The 18301-nt window shown below is 41.3% G+C and overlaps 1 protein-coding gene across 3 annotated transcripts in view; it reads left to right on the top strand.

Annotated features, from left to right (window-relative positions):
• Nucleotides 1–18301, top strand: part of ATAD2B (ATPase family AAA domain containing 2B) — a 167823-nt gene that overhangs the window by 41765 nt on the left and 107757 nt on the right. For all 3 annotated transcript variants that reach the window (XR_004645254.1, XM_034766601.1, XM_034766600.1), the window contains exons 9-12: nt 11904–12002; nt 13553–13664; nt 14101–14216; nt 16036–16210. Coding sequence is in view for 2 of the 3 variants with exons in the window: in XM_034766601.1 (XP_034622492.1) it covers nt 11904–12002; nt 13553–13664; nt 14101–14216; nt 16036–16210 (502 nt within the window). In the remaining variant the exon portion in view is untranslated. The remainder of the gene's footprint in view (nt 1–11903; nt 12003–13552; nt 13665–14100; nt 14217–16035; nt 16211–18301) is intronic.

The following is an 18301-nucleotide window of genomic DNA, read 5'->3' as shown; positions in this document are numbered from 1 at the left end:
CAATTTTATAGTCCCACAGCCTGTTATGTCTTTTAAAGCAGCAAATTTCCCTCTGTACTGAAGAAATAAAGGAAACAAAATACAATTTAAAAAAAAAAGCAATCATATTTTCTGTTTTGTTATAGTTAAAATTTCTTCCAAGTAGAGTTGATCCAAATGTCAATAAACAGAAAAGATTTTTTTTTTTAATGTATTTTGTTTTTTTGACTTGCTCTATTGCCAGGTAAAACTGGTGTATAGTAAGTTGAACTCCAAAGCCTTGAGCAATTTTTTGTAAACTTAGGCACACAATTAGAGCCCGACCTTAGAGTTTATAAAAATGAACTTTCTACGAACTGAAATTAATAGGATTTTTTTTTTAAACAAAAAGGCCTCCTGTGGTGTTTGCAACCCAAATATAATAGCATGATACTGTTCTACCTTTTAAGTGAAATGAAGTAGAAACTGATTGTAGACCACATTGAAATTGACAGTTTTCTTGTCCAAGCTCACAGAAGAGCAAAGAGTGCGAATATGGGAAACAAATAAATAATGCTTAAAATTCTTTGTTTTAATAATTTCCTGTGTTTGTAAGATTAAAAAATGTGGTTTTTAAAGATCTGATTTTAAAAAGGGTTTTGTCCATTAGTTCCAGCCAACTAGTTTTATCTCTTTAAATAAAATGTTGATAAAGCATTTCTTGAACAGATGTTCTTCTGTGAATAGTGTCCCTATGGGTGCTCCAGTCTGGGTGTGCTAGCTCCCCTTATGCCTCTGATCGGAGATTTCTCATAGCAGTGTCCATTTGGCCTGTGCATGTGTGCTAGTTAGGCCTGTGCCCTATGACTTCGTTATGTAGTACTGCACTGACAAACTGCCTCAGTTCTTCTGAACCACTGCGGCCTGAGACGGAGCTCTGGCAGTTATCCCCGTTGAGATTTCCTCAACTTTGTCCTCATTTCTTATTCTAGTAGTTAGTTGTAGTAGTTCTTAGCGTTAGTTTAGTTCAGCGGTTCTCAAATTGTGGATCAGGACCCCAAGGTGGGTCACAACCCCCTTTGAATGGGGTTGCCATGGCTGGCTTAGACTTGATGAAGCCTGAGCCTCACTACCCAGGGCAGAAGCCAAAGCCTGGGGCTTCAGCACTGGGTGGCAGGTTTCAGGTTGCAGGCCCCCTACCTGGGGCTGAAGCCCTTGAGCTTCAGGGTTGGCCCTTCCCCCTCTTCCCCCCGCCCGGAGCAGTGGGGCTCGGGCTTTGGCCCTCCCACCCAGGGCAGTGGGGCTTGGGCAGGCTCAGGCTTCGGTCCCCCCTCCTGGGGTCGTGAAGTAATTTTTATTGTCAGAAGGGGATCGCGGTGCAATGAAGTTTGAGAACCCCTGGTTTAGTTATTTAGTAAATAGTAGTAGTTTTGGCTTCCTAGTTTTAAAAATTAAAAACAATTCTCTATTATATATTATATTTAGATAGTTCTTGTTCACTGGGATGTTCTACCCAGTTCTCCCAGCTTCAAATGTTTTCTGTTGTGCTGGGAGGTGAACCTGGTAAGTGATGGGCACTCCTGCTGCATCTGTTGCCTTGGGGAAAACACACATCTGTCTGGCACTGAAATCCAGAGCCAGAAAAAACAGGGAGATAAAACTTTGTCTCCTCATGACTGAGAGCTCTCTGTGCCTGGCTTGTGACCTGGGCCAAGAGTTCCCACCTGTACACTGGTCTCCAAGCAAATTTTCTGCCTCCATAATATCAGAGCCCCACTCCTCCAGGGCATCTAAGAGGAAGATGCAAGACTTCTCTCAGAAGTCCTCTGAGGGCCATGCCCTGGGCTCACTAAGTAGGGAATCTACCTCTAAAAAGCCGAGATTGTCTGTCTGTGTCTTCAGCCACTCTGGCACCATCTGCTCTCCAATTGGGTACCCATGAGTCTGCTGGTTCCTCAGGTACCCAAGCACCGTTAGACTGAAAGACTGCAAAGCTTTCTTTAATCATTAGTACTGTTAGCAGGCCAAGATGGCAAGAAGAATTCTTCCTCAATATTGAAGAAGCCCTCTCAGGCTCCGAATACACTTCCCTTGGAGCACCCGAAACCCACGGTACTGTTAGCACCCTCAGCCACGATCACCTTGGTGGAGACTACAGAGTCGGTACCCGTGACACACTCACAGGAGTTCCATTTTCCCCGAGACCTGGCAGTTTCTGAGACACCAGATTTTCTACTGCTCGGCTCCAACATGCTGTCAGTACTGAGAACATCAAGATCGCCTGAGGTTCACCCAGTACCAGTGGTTTCACCTCAGATCTCCAGGTGCACCATCATTCCAGAGTGAGTTTGAGGAAAAGGATGCTGATGAAGATCTTGCCTTGGTGTCTCAAATATCAACTCAGGGTTCTCTCACTCCTATAGAGGCCCCTTTCCAGAAGTCTCTGATGAAACTATAACTACTCGTGGTACAAATTTGCAACCAACATCTCACTAGTATGAGCACTTGTGGGTGCCACCTCCACCTTATGCACCTCCTTGGCCATATTGGGACCTTTGGCTGGCCTATTGCCAACAATTCTCCAGGGCATTGCGCATCAGCAGGCCCTACCAAATTCATGGTCCATTTTGGTTAATTTCATGGTGGTAGGATTTTAAAAATAGCATTTTTCATGATTTCAGCTACTTGAATCTGAAATTTCACAGTGTTTTAATTGTAGGGGTCCTGACCCAAAAAGGAATTGTGGGAGCTCGCAAGGTTATTGTTGGAGGGGTAGAGGTACTGCTACCCTTACTTCTGTGCTGCTGCAGATGACGGTGCTGCCTTCAGAGCTGGAGAGTGGTGGCTGCTGGCCGGGAGCCTAGCTCTGAAGAAAGAGCCACCTCCAGCAGCTGCACAGAAGTAAGGATGGCATTGTATGGCATTGCCACGCTTACTTTTCCACTGCTGCTGGCGTCCTGCCTTCGGAGAGCTAACAGCTGCCACTCTCCAGCCACCCAGCTCTGAAGTCAGCACAGAAATAAGGTGTTGTCAGTAACTACTGGTGTGGTGCTCTGCTCGTGTTTGTTGATGATAACGGTCGGCTGCGTATGTGTTCCCTCTGTGTGCTGCCCCAGTTCTGCGCAGATAGCTGGCGCAGCAAATCCTGAGAGATCCCCCAAAGACCACAGTCTCTAGTAAGGTACGAAGGAACCAGAGTCAGGTTTATTGTCAAACGAAGCACAGTAATAGTTTCCCGTAGACTCTACAAGACATACTACGAATTTGTGTCCCCTGGCAGTGGACTGGCTCAGTCAGTGGCAGGACTTTCCACTGCCCCCTAGGCCAGACAAAGATGTGCACTCCGGGACCTACTTTTATACAGTTACAGGACAGATTACTCATCCCTACTGACGTATTGAGGTACAATCCCGTGGCTCATTAGGTTGCTGTCTCCCCCTTTGATCATGTTGTTTCAAACAAACCGATCTATCCATCATGCTGTCCTTTTGACCCTGTCTTTAAGATGCACCTGCCTGTTCCTTGTTATCTCTGTGGAGTGTCCTCATATTGGGATGTCCCGTTGCCATCTTGGCACAAGTTCCTCTTATTAGTACTTACATGTGAATGCACCTGCTTCTAACAACCCTCTTCTCGCCAACTTCTGTGAGTGGGGCCTGCCTCTGGCTCACAGCCCAGCTTTTGCTTAGCAATGCCTGGAAGTACTTTGGTTCAGGCTTCAGGCCTCAGACTGGGCCTCTGACACAAGAGTTTGTTTCAGGGCCTCATCTTACTACATAAGGGTGGCAATACCACAATCCCCCCTAAAAGAATCTTGCGATCCTCCTACAACTCCCTTTTGGGTCAGGACCCCCAATTTGAGAAACTCTGGTCTCCCCTGTGAAATCGGTATAGTAGATGTTAAAAGTGTGCAAAAGACTGGATTTCACGGTCTGTGACATGTTTTTCGTGGCCGTGAATTTGGTAAGGCCCTAATCATCACTCCTCAGAGAGAGGCAACCTGCATCACTTGCTCCCTCCAGGAGACACGCCCCACAAGCGGAATCTTTTGAGGAGCAGGCCACTAATACTGATGAAGAGGTCTCTCCTAATATTTCATCATCATCTCTGGATGAAGCGGTTATGATTCTTCCTCCATCCTTGGTGGATGATTTTAAGCACTTCCAGGTTCTGGTCAAGAGAATTGCTGACTCCTTGCAGCTCTCTTTCCAGGAGGTTAAAGAACCTCATCATAAGCTGCTTGATATCCTCTATTCACGTACCTCTGCCCACTTAACTTTGCCTGTCAACGAAGCTCTTCTGGACCCAGCGAAGATCTGGCACACTTCAGTTACTGCATGCAAGAGAATGGATAAGAGGTATTATGTCCCAGCAAAGGACTCCGAATTTTTATTTTCTCATCCCTCACCTAACTCCTTGGCAGTCGATGCAGTTAATGAACATGAAAAGCAGCACTATGCTAAAAGCATGCCTCGTGAAAAAGACCACAAATGTCTAGACCTACTGAGGAGGAAATCTTATTCCTCAGTGTCCTTCCAATTTAGAATTGCCAATTACCAGGTGCAAATGGCAAAATTCAATCACAAAAATATACCAAAACTCTTTTGTTGACCACCTACCAGCAGAGCTCAGGGATCAACTTAATACAGTTGTTCTGGCAAGTAGCTGGCCCTCTGCAATATGTCTACAAGCCTCCGTCTATGCCACTGATACTGCCGCCCATCTGATCGCTACAATGGTAGTTATGAAAAGGACTTTCTGGCTTGAACTCGCCGGATTTCTAAAAGGGGTCCAGAATATGGTGGAACACCTTTCTTTGGTGGGTCTAAGTTGTTTGTGGACAGCATGGATAAATCTCTGCAAACGTTAGACTCTAGGGATACCTTACTTTCTCTTGGTATTTATACACCCACCTACAAGAGAAAGCTCAACAAGTCCCAGACAGCTCAGAGATCCCATCCTGCTCAATTCCTTACCTCCCAGAAGCCATGTGAACAGCATCAAAAGATACAGAGATTCCAGTGAAGGAAACAGTCTACTTCTGAGCCTCCCACATCGCACCCTTCCACCTCCAAGCAGCAATTTTGATAGGCTGGTTGAGGGCCTGAACTACCATCCTCATCCTCGCCAGCTGCACTGAGTCACCTGCCTTGACTGCCTTTACCACTTCAGGAGGGCTTGGAAGTCAGTCACTACAGACAAGTGGGTTTTGGAGATCATCTCAACAGGATACACCATCCACTTTAACCAACAAACCCCCATTCCATGTTGTTCTTCAGAGACCCCTCTCATGAGAGCTTGCTTCATCAAGAAATAGACTCTCTCACACTTGGGAGCTATAGAACCAAACCCCATGCACCACAGAGGAAAGGGGTTTTATTCAAGATATTTCCTGCTACCAAAAAAGTGTGGAAGTTGGAGACCTATCCCAGATTTGAGGCTACTCAACACCTATGTGAATGCGCACAAATTCAAATGCTGACACCTGCGGTGATTATCCTGTCACTAGAGTAAGGGGATAGGTTTTTAGCCCTCAACCTTCAAGATGCATATTTCCATATTGTGATCCACCCATCCACAAACTATTCTTGCTGTCTGGAGTGGCTCACAACTGAGAGTGCCTGCCTCAGGGCAGACTGTCAGAAAACAGGGCAGACATCCCCAGCTGGCGGTACGTTCTTTAATTAGATCTCATCAAGCCAGTAATGTCGTCTTAGCTTATGTGCAACATGCCTCAGGTGGCACGTGAACAGGATTCATCACTGAATTTGGTCTGCTGGTTGGATCATTAGCTATACCAGTCTTACTGTGGAGTCACAGTCAATGCCTTTAAACTCTCCACTCTATCTTGCCACTCTGACAATCTGAACTTGATGATAATGGTCAGTTTAACCAAAAATCACACCACATGAGGTTGCTCCCAGTCCCAAGAGACCAGTCGCTTACCCCAGATTAATTGGTACTCCAGATCTTAAAACAAAGAATTGGCAACCAATTCTATAGTAAATTAACTAAAGATTTATTACCTAAGAAAAGGAAATGAGAGTTATTGAGAGGTTAAAATAAAAAAAAATATGTGGAGATATACATATCTCATAGAACTGGAAGGGACCCTGAAAGGTCATTTTGTCCAGCCCCCTGCCTTCACTAGCAGGACTAAGTACTGATTTTGCCCCAAATCTCTAAGTGGCCCCCTCAAGGATTGAACTCACAACCCTGGATTTAGCAGGCCAATGCTCAAACCACTGAGCTATCCCCCCAGGTGAGTCACAGTTTGTAATTCCAAATGGTTGCAGTCTTTTCAGGGTACCCAGATTGTCTCTGGGGACCTCTGTTTTGCATCTGGTACATTTCCCTGTAAGAGTCCAGAGATGAAAGGTCTTTCCTTGAATCCATACTTATAACTTCTTCTGACCGAAAACAAGCCGAGCCCACGTGGGCTTTTCCTTTGATGGCAGTGAGTGAGGAATGCACTTTGAGTCTGTCAAGGTTCCTTCCCCACTCTGAACTCTAGGGTACAGATGTGGGGACCTGCATGAAAACCTCTAAGCTTAACTACCAGCTTAGATCTGCTTTTGCTGCCACCACCCAAATTATTTGAGTTATTTGGGAAACTCTGTCTACCTCCCCCCCAGAATATCTCCCTCCCAAGTACTATAACCCTTCTCTGGGTAGCCTTGAGAGACTTCTCCACCAATTCCCTGGTGAACACGGATCCAACCCCCTTGGATCTTAAAACAAGGAAAAATCAATCAGGTTCTTAAAAAGAAGGCTTTTAAATTAAATAAAGAAAGGTACAAATCATCTCTGTAAAATCAGGATGGAAAATAACTTTACAGGGTAATCAGATTCAAAGAGCTCAGAGGAACCCCCTCTAGCCTTAGGTTCAAAGTTACAGCAAACAGAGGTAAACCCTCTAGCAAAAGGAACATTTACAAGTTGAGAAAACAAAGATAAACCTAACACGCCTTGCCTGGCTGTTACTTACAAGTCTGAAATATGAGAGACTTGTTCAGAAAGATTTGGATTGATGTCCGGTCCCTCTTATTCCCAAGAGCGAACAATCCCCAAAACAAAGAGCACAAACAAAAGCCTTCCCCCCACCAAGATTTGAAAGTATCTTGTCCCCTTATTGGGTCAGGTGTCAGCCAGGTTACCTGAGCTTCTTAACCGTTTACAGGTAAAAGGATTTTGGTGTCTCTGGCCAGGAGGGATCTTATAGTATTCTACACAGGAGGGCTGTTACCCTTCCCTTTATAGTTATGACAGTGTCTTTGACCTCTGGTTATCACACACAATGGCCGCTTCCTTTGGAATTAGCACTTTTCTGTTGAAGTCCTTCATTAGCCTTCCACAATCCTCCTTTGATGGGTTATTTTAGTTACAGGGATATACACAATGAAAATGTTTGCTACTGCATTATAACAGGACGAGTGAAAACAGTGCAAGTAACCTCCCATTAGTTTCATGAAGTCTAAACATCAAATGCACTCTTCTACGTTCAGCAATCACTTTGATCTATAATATACAAGTGAATTGGACTGAATACACTCTGGTCTGCCAACGTCACACCTACGTTTCACTGTTGGCCAGGACCACTTTCAATACTGAGTGCGCCCCTTTTGACTCGTCTGCCCCGAGGCACTTTTGAAAAGTTATGTCAGAAGTAGCAATGCAGCCATAGGAAAGGTATTTTTGTAGTCCCATACCTGGACAAGTGGCTGCTGAAAGGTCGCTCCCTGGAACCGGTGGCTCAGGTAACTTATGAGGTGGTAGATCTCTTCCACGAATTCGGCATGCAATTGAACATTCAAAAATTCACTTTGACCCCGTGCAGGTACATTTTGATTCAGTAACAGGAAGACCCTACCTTCCTCTGCACAGCTTTGTGGCCCTTTCCAGCATAGCCAACATAGATAAGTTCAACCCCCAAACTCATCATAGTGGTGGATGCCTCTCTGCTAAAGTGGGGAGTGCATCTAAACACTCACACAGCCCAGGATGAGTGGACATTGCAAGAGACCATACTGCTACACAACCTCCTGGAACTCAAAGCAGTCAAATGCCCCTGTCTCCAGTTTTTACCATTTATCAGGGTCAAACACATAAAGGTCATAACGGACAACATATCATGCATGTTTTACATCAGTTGGCAAGGAGAAGCAAGATCCCCTCCTTTTGCGTCAAGACTGTCAAACTTTGAAATTGGTGCATATTCAACCAGATATGGCCTATCTCGCGGGGGTTGAGAATGTGACCATGGATGAACTCAGCAGGTGCTTCTTCCAAGACCATGAGTGGGGAAATAGATCCCAGCATATGACACCACATATTCCATCAACGGGGCACCCCTCAGATAGACTTGTTCATCACAGAGTTAAACAAGACATGTACCCAGTTTTGCTCAAGAGGTGGACTGGGTCACAAATCCTTGGGGGATGATTTTCACCTTCATTGGTCAACTCTCCTGTGTACATTCCCACCAACTCCTCTAAAAGCCAAAGTTATGCTCAAAATAAAAAGAAAAGACAAAGCCAGAGTCATACTAATAGTTATGACTTGACCCAGACAAACGTGATTTCCTTACCTGATACAGCTGGCTGTTTGGTCACTGATCACTCTTCATGCTGCTCCTCATTTCCTCTCCCAGGAAAGTGGGATCATCCTTCACCCCAATCTCACAGTGCTGCTTCTCAAAACATGATTGGTAGATGATTCACAGGATTAGAGACTTACCTGCTCAGAGGAAGTAAAAAGAGTACTACTACAAAGCAGGAAACAGTCTACTTGCTACACAGACTCTTAAAAATGGACAAGATTTTGTTACCCATTCTTGGAACCAGGCAAGAAATAAACACAGACAAAGGTCAAACTCGAGCAGCACTGAGGGTTGATTTGTTTCCCTTATTTGCGCAATTATACTCAGACACAAACACAACTCGTTCGTGTTGGCAGGCTGCAAGTGAGGGTGTTGGTTTTGAATTTGCTGGTGGCTGAGGCTGGCCAGGCGTCAGCTGCCTGGAGATAGGCCGCAAGGCAACAAGAGTCCCCGAAGTCCCTTCGGATCTGCAGGAGGGCTTCCATTCCGATCCCGAGTTTAGCGTGCTGTTACATTTCCTTATTGGTACCCTACCTAGCCACCGGTCTTGAGATTTATACCTTTATCAAGATAATACCGTGGATCCATAAACAGCGATATTTGCTTCTTTGTTTTGCCATTGGCTGTCACATTCCCTGTCTCACTCACTCCTTACATAAACTGCATGAATACAATTGGCAATATAGAGCAATGCAGCTTTAAGAAAGCATCTAACATCACTGGGGAGCTTCTGCTGCTTGTGGCTTTGTTACAGCATAACAGGAAACTGTGCAGACTGCACTTGAAAGAGCAAAGGTGGGGGGGGGGGGGGGGGGGCGCCGCCGGCTACAGATTTGTCTGTTGGTGTGACCTCATTGCTGTAAAATATACTAGACTACATCCTGACTCAAAAGTTCAGGACTATTGATGAGCTCCATAAGAGTCTACCTGGCAGCCATCACGGCTTTTCACCCTCCCACCCCTCCCAATAGAGGGTTGTTCTGTTTTTGCTGATCCAACATCAGCGAGATTCCTCAGGGGACTTGGAAACCTCTATCCACCAGTCCAGCTCCTGATTGGGACCTCATTCTGGTCTGTAAATGCCTCAGAAGTCTACTGTTTTGAGTTGATGTGTACCTGCTCACTGCTCTGTTCATCAGTGAAGAAGGCATTCCTGATATCCATTGCATTGACATGACAGGTTGGGAAAATAGGAGCCCTGATGGTATGCCCCCTTTTCACAGTATGTTTTTTTTTTTTTTTTTTTTAAGGACAAGATCACACTGCAACCCCATCCCAAATTGTTACCTAAAGTTTCTTCTGAATTTCATATTAACCAACCCATTCACCTGCCAGTCTTCCAACCCAAACTGCATCTAGATAACCAGGAGGCACTCCTGCACACCCTGGACATCAGGAGAGCCCTGTCCTTCTGTGTGGATAGGACAAAAGCTTTCAGAAAGACCCACAGATAATTTTCCTTGCAAGCAGATAAGTCAAAAGGGTCTGCAATCTCTAATCAAAAACTTTCCAAGTGGATATCGGGCTCCACTAATTCTAGCTATGAATGTTACGATATTCAAACACCTTTGAATATACATACTCATTCTACAAGGTCCATTTCCACCTCTGTGGCATTCATCAAGAATATTCCCATATTGAGATATGTTAAGCTACTACTTGGGTGTCTATACATACGTTTGCTGAACACTATGCTATAACTTGTGACACTGCTGATACTGTGTTTGGCTAGGCTGTAGTTTCTTTGCTACTGGACTCGACTCCGAAGCTGCCCCTGCCTTAAAGGGATTTGCTTGGTAGTCACTAGAGTGGAGCACGCGTAGGGATACTATTCAAAGAAATGGTTACTCACCCTGTGCAGTAACTGTGGTTCTTCAAGATGTGGGTCCCTATCGGTGCTCCACTACCCACCCTCCTTCCCCTCTGCATTGGAGTTCTCTGCTATGGAGCTTTGCGATAGAGAAGGATCTGAGGTCGGTTGGCCCGTGCAGTGCTGTGTAACAACGGCATGAGGCTGACTACCATGCATGTGCAGGCCTAACAAACTCTTCTATGAGAAATCTCTGATCAAAGGCGCAGGGGGCGCTAGCACACCTAGAGTGGAGCACCCATAGAGAGAGACATCTCAAAGAACAACTGTTGCTGCACAGGATAAGTAATCATTTCTTCCCTGTACTTTCCTTGTGTCGGTAAGAAAAAAGACAGGCTGGAGGCATTATATATTTAAGCCATCATCCTCTTTAAGATGGTATTAATTTCTCTTAGATTCCAAATTTATGGCAGGGATACCAAAGACACTGATCACTGCCTCCCTGCAACTTTTTCTGGTCTATTTTGCCTTTCCATTTTATCCTGTTTAATGCTGTTGTAGAGTCTTCCATAAAAACTCACCATAGTGACATAGTTTCCTGTCTGATTTCTCTTGGTGGTCGGACTGTTGAACTTGGCTGGCTTTATTTGTGTCTCAGCTAGAATAGCTGAACAAATGCAGAATACCATATTCATGTAGGTGATGGAATTCTATATCCACTGAGAGATCCTTGAGAATTACATCTCTGGCTACTCTGTCCAGCAGCCAGATGCTTCTGTTATTTCATACAAATATAAATGAAACAACTTTTTTTAGCAGCCTAAATTCAAACTGCATTTGGCTATTTTTATATGTTTATGTCTAGGATATAATACAGCTCCCAATCTTTTCAAAGAGTTCTCTAGATTACTGTACTATACTAAAATGAAGAGAAGTTACCTGTATGGAGTTTGAAGAATAACCTGTATTGCACATTTTATTTTTCTTTACTTCAGAATTGCAAGTACAATATAAACAATTTCTAAAAATATTTTAATGTTCAGTATGAAAAGCGTTTAGAAAAAGAAACTGACTATAAGACTTAAAAGAACTTTGGAATTTAAAAAGAAGGAATTTAAATAGCTAAAATGTTACACTCCTGATGTTTTTGTTCTATTAGCTTCAGAGAGAGATGAGCGATGTAGCTTGGAGGTTTTATCAGATGACAGGTCCATTAGAAACCTTAAATTCTGAAAACGTTTGATATTATAGCTCACTTCTCCATTTTGGTGATGTGGAATGAACCACATGTCCCTAGGGCTTTCTTCCCTCTCAGAAATGTTCAAGTTGAAATCAGACATCTGTGGAACAATATAAGAAGACAGAAATTTCCCTCACAGATTGTTTTGATATGCCAACTATTTATGGAACAAAAAGTTGCTAAAATGTCTGCTAGACTTGAACAGTGCTGTTACATAAATCCTTTTTATTTTGTTTTAACATTTTAAAAAAGTGAAATGCATTATTAGCTGCATGTTTATTTTGTTCTTTAAATAGGAGAAAGAAACATGCCATTCATAGCAGTGATACAACCTCTTCAGACGAAGAACGCTTTGAAAGGAGAAAGTCTAAGAGCATGGCCAGAGCAAGGAACAGGTATCACAACTTGCTGAGTCTTTGTAAGGGCCAGTTTATATGGGCCTGGCAGGAAAAAGCAGAATTATGGTGTAATATTCTAGTTAGTGTGAAAAGTGATAGTTTTGATTCAGCAAACTATTTAGAAAAGTTACTTCTTAATTATGAAACTTCAATAAATTTAACTTACAACAGAAGAATATGGGGGGGGGCTTGTTTTAGTTACTGAACAAATATTACAATATAATACTGAAGTCTTATGAGTAGATAGTTATAAACAGTGCAGATTATAAAGTAAAGAAGAAAACCCAAATAAAGGTCTGTGTAAGACACTGTTAACCAAATTTTGTATCAATTAAAAATGGATTTTCATTGAACGTGTAAAGAACCAGGGTTACTCTGGTGTTTTCTTTTTTTAATTAGTTTTGGAGGGAGTTAAATCAATAGCTCTTCCAAATACCACCTCTTTTCCTCCTCACCCCTTCCTATCACTGTAATACCAGGTGCATCCCAAACATAAAAAAATGCTCTTACCTAGCTCCTGCTCAACAATTATCTAAGATGTAAAAGATACCATGGTGATAACTTAACAAAGAAATTAACAAATTCCTCTTTTTATCAGCTGGGGCTGAATGGGTCCTGTTACTAGACTGGGGGGCTGTCTGGGGCACCAAGACCCTCTTCGTTGCTTATACTTATGTAGGATGTAGACAAGCGGTAACCGTTCTGGGAGTTGCCTTAAAGCCCCATCCCCCGGAGGTCTTTTCCAGCCGTGACACTGGGTGCCCACCAAACCTTTCTCGTGTCATATTCTTCAGATTTCTACTTGCATTTTAAATGGACACTCTCCACCCTTTCCAACAGATCTGTTCTTACCCAGTCTGGCAGCTTCACCTACCAATACAATACTCTCCCTCCCCCATACTGCCACCTCACCCTCCACGCTCCTCTCCATCTTGCTTTCCCTCATTCATTCCCGCTTGTCCTCTCTATCCCTCTACCTTGAACTCCCTGTCTCCTCCCTTCCTTTCCTTCTAAGCACAGATCCAAACACAATTCTTGGATCTCTACAAGTAATACCAAGATAAACATCTAAATATTGATATAACTGTGCTGATGCTAGAGGGTTGTGCTACTTTAACTATATCAGTACAGAAACTATGAGTCAGCAAAGCTCTCTGTCTCCATCTCCTCTTCCTTCTGCTGGTCATGATCTTCTCACCGCCGTGCCATTCCTTTGTCTCCCTCTTCCATCCTGAAGAACCTTGAAACCATTAAAAACAAACAAATGAACAAAACTTTTAAGAACCAGAGTGCTTTAATAAAAAAAAAAAAAAGTTGTGCAAAATCGGCTAAGAGCGCTTTGTAGTTTTAAGAATCATAATTTTAAATATGTTGGGTTAAGTTGAAGGGGACAGGAACAAACTTGTTTAGTTTAGTGTTGATTTTGCTTGAGAGGGATAGCTGCACTAGTATCTTAATCTTTTAGTTCTGACAGTTACAGCCATCTTTACTTGTTTTATTGCTCATATATTCAACATCAACCTAAATTGCTTGCTTTTGTCGAACAGATGTCTGCCTATGAATTTCAGAGCAGAAGACTTAGCCAGTGGAATCCTGCGAGAACGAGTAAAAGTTGGTGCAAGTTTGGCAGATGTTGATCCAATGATTCTTGACAAATCGGTAAAATTTGTTAAGACTTGTCTCTTTTATAATTATGCATTTGAGATAATGAAGATTAATCAGAAATCCTAATTGGCAGCTTTGTGAAAATCAGAGTTGAAGTGAATGCAAAATAAACTTTCAAAGTGTTGTTAACCAGTCTATCTGTTCACCCAGTGATGTCTATACACCAATTTTGGGCCAGAAAGCACTTGATTTTAGATTGTGTGTGTAATTCTCTGGTGAAATGCATCATAAAGAAGCAAACAGGTCATATTCACAATATATATTTCTTCTGCTGGTTATCTCTAAAGATAATTGCATTTCTAAAAGTTAGTGGATTCTTATTTGAATTTTTATGTTTGAGAAAACTTTACTGTTCTAGTACATACATTTTTGCATACATGCTATGTTAAAAATAAAAAGTTGTTGCTTTACATGTTTTGTGTTTTCTTAGGTTCGTTTTGATAGCATAGGTGGATTGAGCCATCATATCCATGCATTAAAGGAAATGGTAGTGTTTCCTCTTCTCTATCCAGAAATCTTCGAAAAATTCAAAATACAGCCACCAAGGTAGGTGGATTTATTCTTTGTTGCTGTTTTTTTTATTTTTATTTTTTTATTTCATTGCACCCCCTAAAAGTACTTAATAGGATGACATGTAGAAGGACTAGTCCTTTCTCTGAAGAGCACACAAGGTAAATAGATGGATAGACAAATGAGGATTATACTATACTATACACCAGTATTAGAGGCAAGAAGATGTGGATTGCAGGTGTATCTCTTTGTGGTTTAATTAGAGAAATATTTTTTTGCAGGCTGCTGCAGAAGTGAGCTTTTTTTTTTTTTTTTTCCAATGAGGTGAGGTGAGGGTTGGAGGTTTGACATTCATTTTGGAAGCATGTTTCAGTCATCATCATCAGCATGATGACATGGAGACAATTCTGGAAAAAGGAGACAAAAGGGTTATTGAACTGGTGTCATTGACAGAGCAGGGTTGAGGGGACACTAGCAGAGACCAGATGAGAAAATTAGTCAAGGCTGTGTGTGATATAGGGCCTTGAAACAAGGACAGTAACTTTAATGCACAGTGGAATAGAATCTGTGATATGACTGATGGCCAGATAACAGTGTTGAAGCAATGGGCAAGAGATGATTTTGCCAGCAGGTTTTGAATGAACTTAAAAACAAACAAACAAACAAACAAAAAAAACACTTGAGGCAGCCAAGTCTCTCAAACTTTTTTTTTTTTTTTACTAATTTTGTGCTGGTTTAACTAAGTCCCAAAACAGACATCCTGCTATTGAAGGATTCAACTGGGTAGGGGAAACTAATGGGATGAACCAGTTGGAGAACGTGAAAATTCTTTGACTGATTAATTGCCTCCTGCCTGAGAGTCTTAAGTGAAAGACACTGTTCTGACTTAACCAAGTTGCAGAATAAAAAAATTAGCAGGTAGTATAAACATGTTTTTCTGTGAATAGAACTTAATTGACAATGTTAAGTGTACAAAGCAGACTCGAATCCCTAGCTGTATTGTTCCTGTCATGCTGGTATTAGTCAAAACTTATTTGTAAAGAAGAAAGTGATCAGTTGAAGATATGAAAGGACCATACATGCTTTATAAGAAAGCTATTAAAAATATTGAGGTTCATGTAAAAACAAAAATTAAAGACCCTCCTCCCCCATATGATTGTCAACCTTAAAATTCTGCATTCTTTTGTTTTTAGTGTGTTAAAAATTGGTGGGTTTATTTAAAGTCAAATTGAATGTCAGTGTTTCTTTTATGGAAGCAATCTTTAAATAACATTTGTATTCTGGTTTTAATCCTTATGGACAGGCATCTGAGGAGCTTAAAAAGATATGTGGAATTTTTGTAATTTGGGAATTTGATTAAAGTCCTTTTTAATTTTAAGAAGCTAGCATTAGAATCTACTTCTATGTAAGCAAATATCCGAGAACTAGCTCTGGTGTTTTTGCAGGTTTAACATTTGAAGTATTTACCTGATATAAAATAACCCTTGAGATTCTTAATATCCACCAGATTACTGTGTGCTTTGCAAAGCAAATATGTAATAATTTGAAAGCATGAAACAAAACTTGCACTTTTCATGTTATGAAACATATGCGGAAACAAAATTGAATTCTGATGTAGCACAAAATTTTAAATGAGGAAGAAAAAACTAATAATATTACAAAATACAAGACTTGGCTTAATAGTTTTTCATTTCTTTTAGTTTGTGGCATCTTAAATTTTAAGATTAACTTAAATGTGCCAAGTAATGATGAAAAGATTAGTATTTTTTTCTTCTCTGGGCTCCCTATCTTGAAGAAGTTTTTCAAGAGACAAGAAATAAATTTGTGACTATAATATTGATCCATTTATCTTCAGGGGCTGTTTGTTCTATGGTCCTCCTGGAACAGGTAAAACCTTGGTAGCTAGAGCTCTAGCTAATGAATGCAGTCAAGGAGACAAAAAGGTGGCTTTCTTTATGAGAAAAGGAGCAGACTGTCTCAGCAAGTGGGTTGGTGAATCTGAACGGCAACTTCGTCTCCTCTTCGATCAGGTTGGAAGATGTTCAAATACTTTTGATAGATTTTTTTTTTTCCGTATAATATTTTTCATTTCAATGTGTTTCATGCAGCCAAAATTGTCTTTGGATAAAAGGAAACTTTTATATAAGTTACAGTACAGGGGGCAGGATTTGCTAGAGTTTTAAATTTAGATGAAAACGTAGAGCAATGGTGATGAAATGATATTGCATTGTATCTAAGTGTTATCAATCAGGATATATTAAAAAACAATATAAGAAGGAGCTTTCTGACCTGTCCAGGACTACTAGTATCATAGTTGTCATGATGGCTGTGGGTAGAAATCGCAACAGAATGATTTGAATCATTGACCTGGTGTCTGGCTGGCATATTCAGTGCATATACTATGGTAAAGATTGATTTAAGAATTGTGTTTTTGAGAGTACGCTTCAGACACTTTAGTATGACCAATCCTTTACTCATTCAGCTAGAGAGGATGATGGAGAGGGGAGAGATTCAGGTAAAACAGTGGAATCCAATCTTTTGCACAAATGCAGGTTTCGGGTATAGGTACACCTCTGCCCCGATATAACGCTGTCCTCGGGAGCCAAAAAATCTTACCGCGTTATAGGTGAAACCATGTTGTATCGAACTTGCTTTGATCCGCCTGAATGCACAGCCCCGCCCCCCCCCCCCCCAGCACGGCTTTACCGCATTATATCTGAATTCGTGTTATATCGGGTCGCGTTATATCGAGGTAGAGGTGTACTTAGTTTAAACAAATATAATATTGTAGAAAAATACAATGCTTTCTATAATTAAGAGACTTAGACTTTTAATTTCTCAATGTTTTCCAGGTAAGGCTGTGAGAGGGGGGGGAGAGACTTCAGACAATAAAAGGTGTTAGTGAAAAATCAGGAAGTACCTTTTTTACTTAGTGTGGCTGCAAAGCAAAACAAAAAATTATGCCCTGCATCACCTCAAAGAGCTTTTAAAAATATTTTGCTTTTGTTTTACATTAGAAACATCACGTCTGATCTTAAAACTTTCTATTCTTGGAGGATTTGCCATTCTTGTTAAAAATGGGAATTATGGTATCACAGAATGATGAAAGCTGCAGCTTTCCCAGGAGGACGTAGGGATGTTATGGTTGTTGATATTGCTTCTCTCAGAAGTTCAGAGCTAGTGGCACTGAAACTCAAGTTTGTCTGATGTGAAGTCACATTCCAAGTCCTCCAAAGTTTTCCCTAGTACTTGAGCAAGAAGAGAGAAATGTGGGCTTTGAGTGGGGATTTTCAAAAGTGATCAGCACTGTCATAACTCTGCTCCAATATTAGGCCAACGCTGAGGGCTTTTGAAAATTGCATCCTGTATTTCTAATATACAACACAAGCAAAAAAACAAATTATGGAGGCTGTCTTCATGACTCATAGAAGAGCATTAAAGGCAAAAACAATGCTTTTTTTCTTGCTTTGAATTTTCTCTTTATGTTCTATTGTGTTGTGGGTTTTTTTAAAAATGTAATGCTTAACTGTCAGTTAACTATGTTGGAAATACTCTTGCTCAAGTGAAGACTATAAATATATATTTTGGAAATCTTCCACTATTTGAAGAAAAAAAAGTCAGAAAGTACCCCTTTTTTACTTAAAGGCTGGCTGTAAAGCAAAACAAGAATTATTTTCTTTACTTATTTTCTTAGGAAAAAAGGCCACATTTCTGGACATACAATGCCCATTTCTGAACTTGTTTTTATATCTTTAGATTTGTAAAGATCTACAAACCCAGTAGCAGCTAACTAAAACATGACAAGAAACTGATTTGTGTTTATTACACTTATAAAGTAATAGAAGAATAATCTAGAGTGTCGAGTATAGGTTAAATAAATATTATGATTGCAAGAGTAATTGAGATACTGGAAATGAGGCTCAGAACCTAGCATAAGAAAACGGTTTACAGCATTAACAGAAACAGCTTTGTATGAGAGGAAGAAATGTATATCACAAGTTAAATGAATGTATCTGGGGGTCATATTCTTGTTTTACAAGAATGTATTTTAATCCCACCATGTCATTTTTTTTCTCCTGTGCTTCTTAGTCCCTTGATTTCATTTTACGTCAGTATTATAC

The sequence above is a fragment of the Trachemys scripta genome, chromosome 3, assembly GCF_013100865.1.
Source record: "Trachemys scripta elegans isolate TJP31775 chromosome 3, CAS_Tse_1.0, whole genome shotgun sequence".
In the NCBI taxonomy this organism is placed as follows: domain Eukaryota; kingdom Metazoa; phylum Chordata; order Testudines; family Emydidae; genus Trachemys; species Trachemys scripta.
Note: the sequence above shows the minus strand (reverse complement) of the source record. Positions and strands in the feature narration are given on the sequence as shown.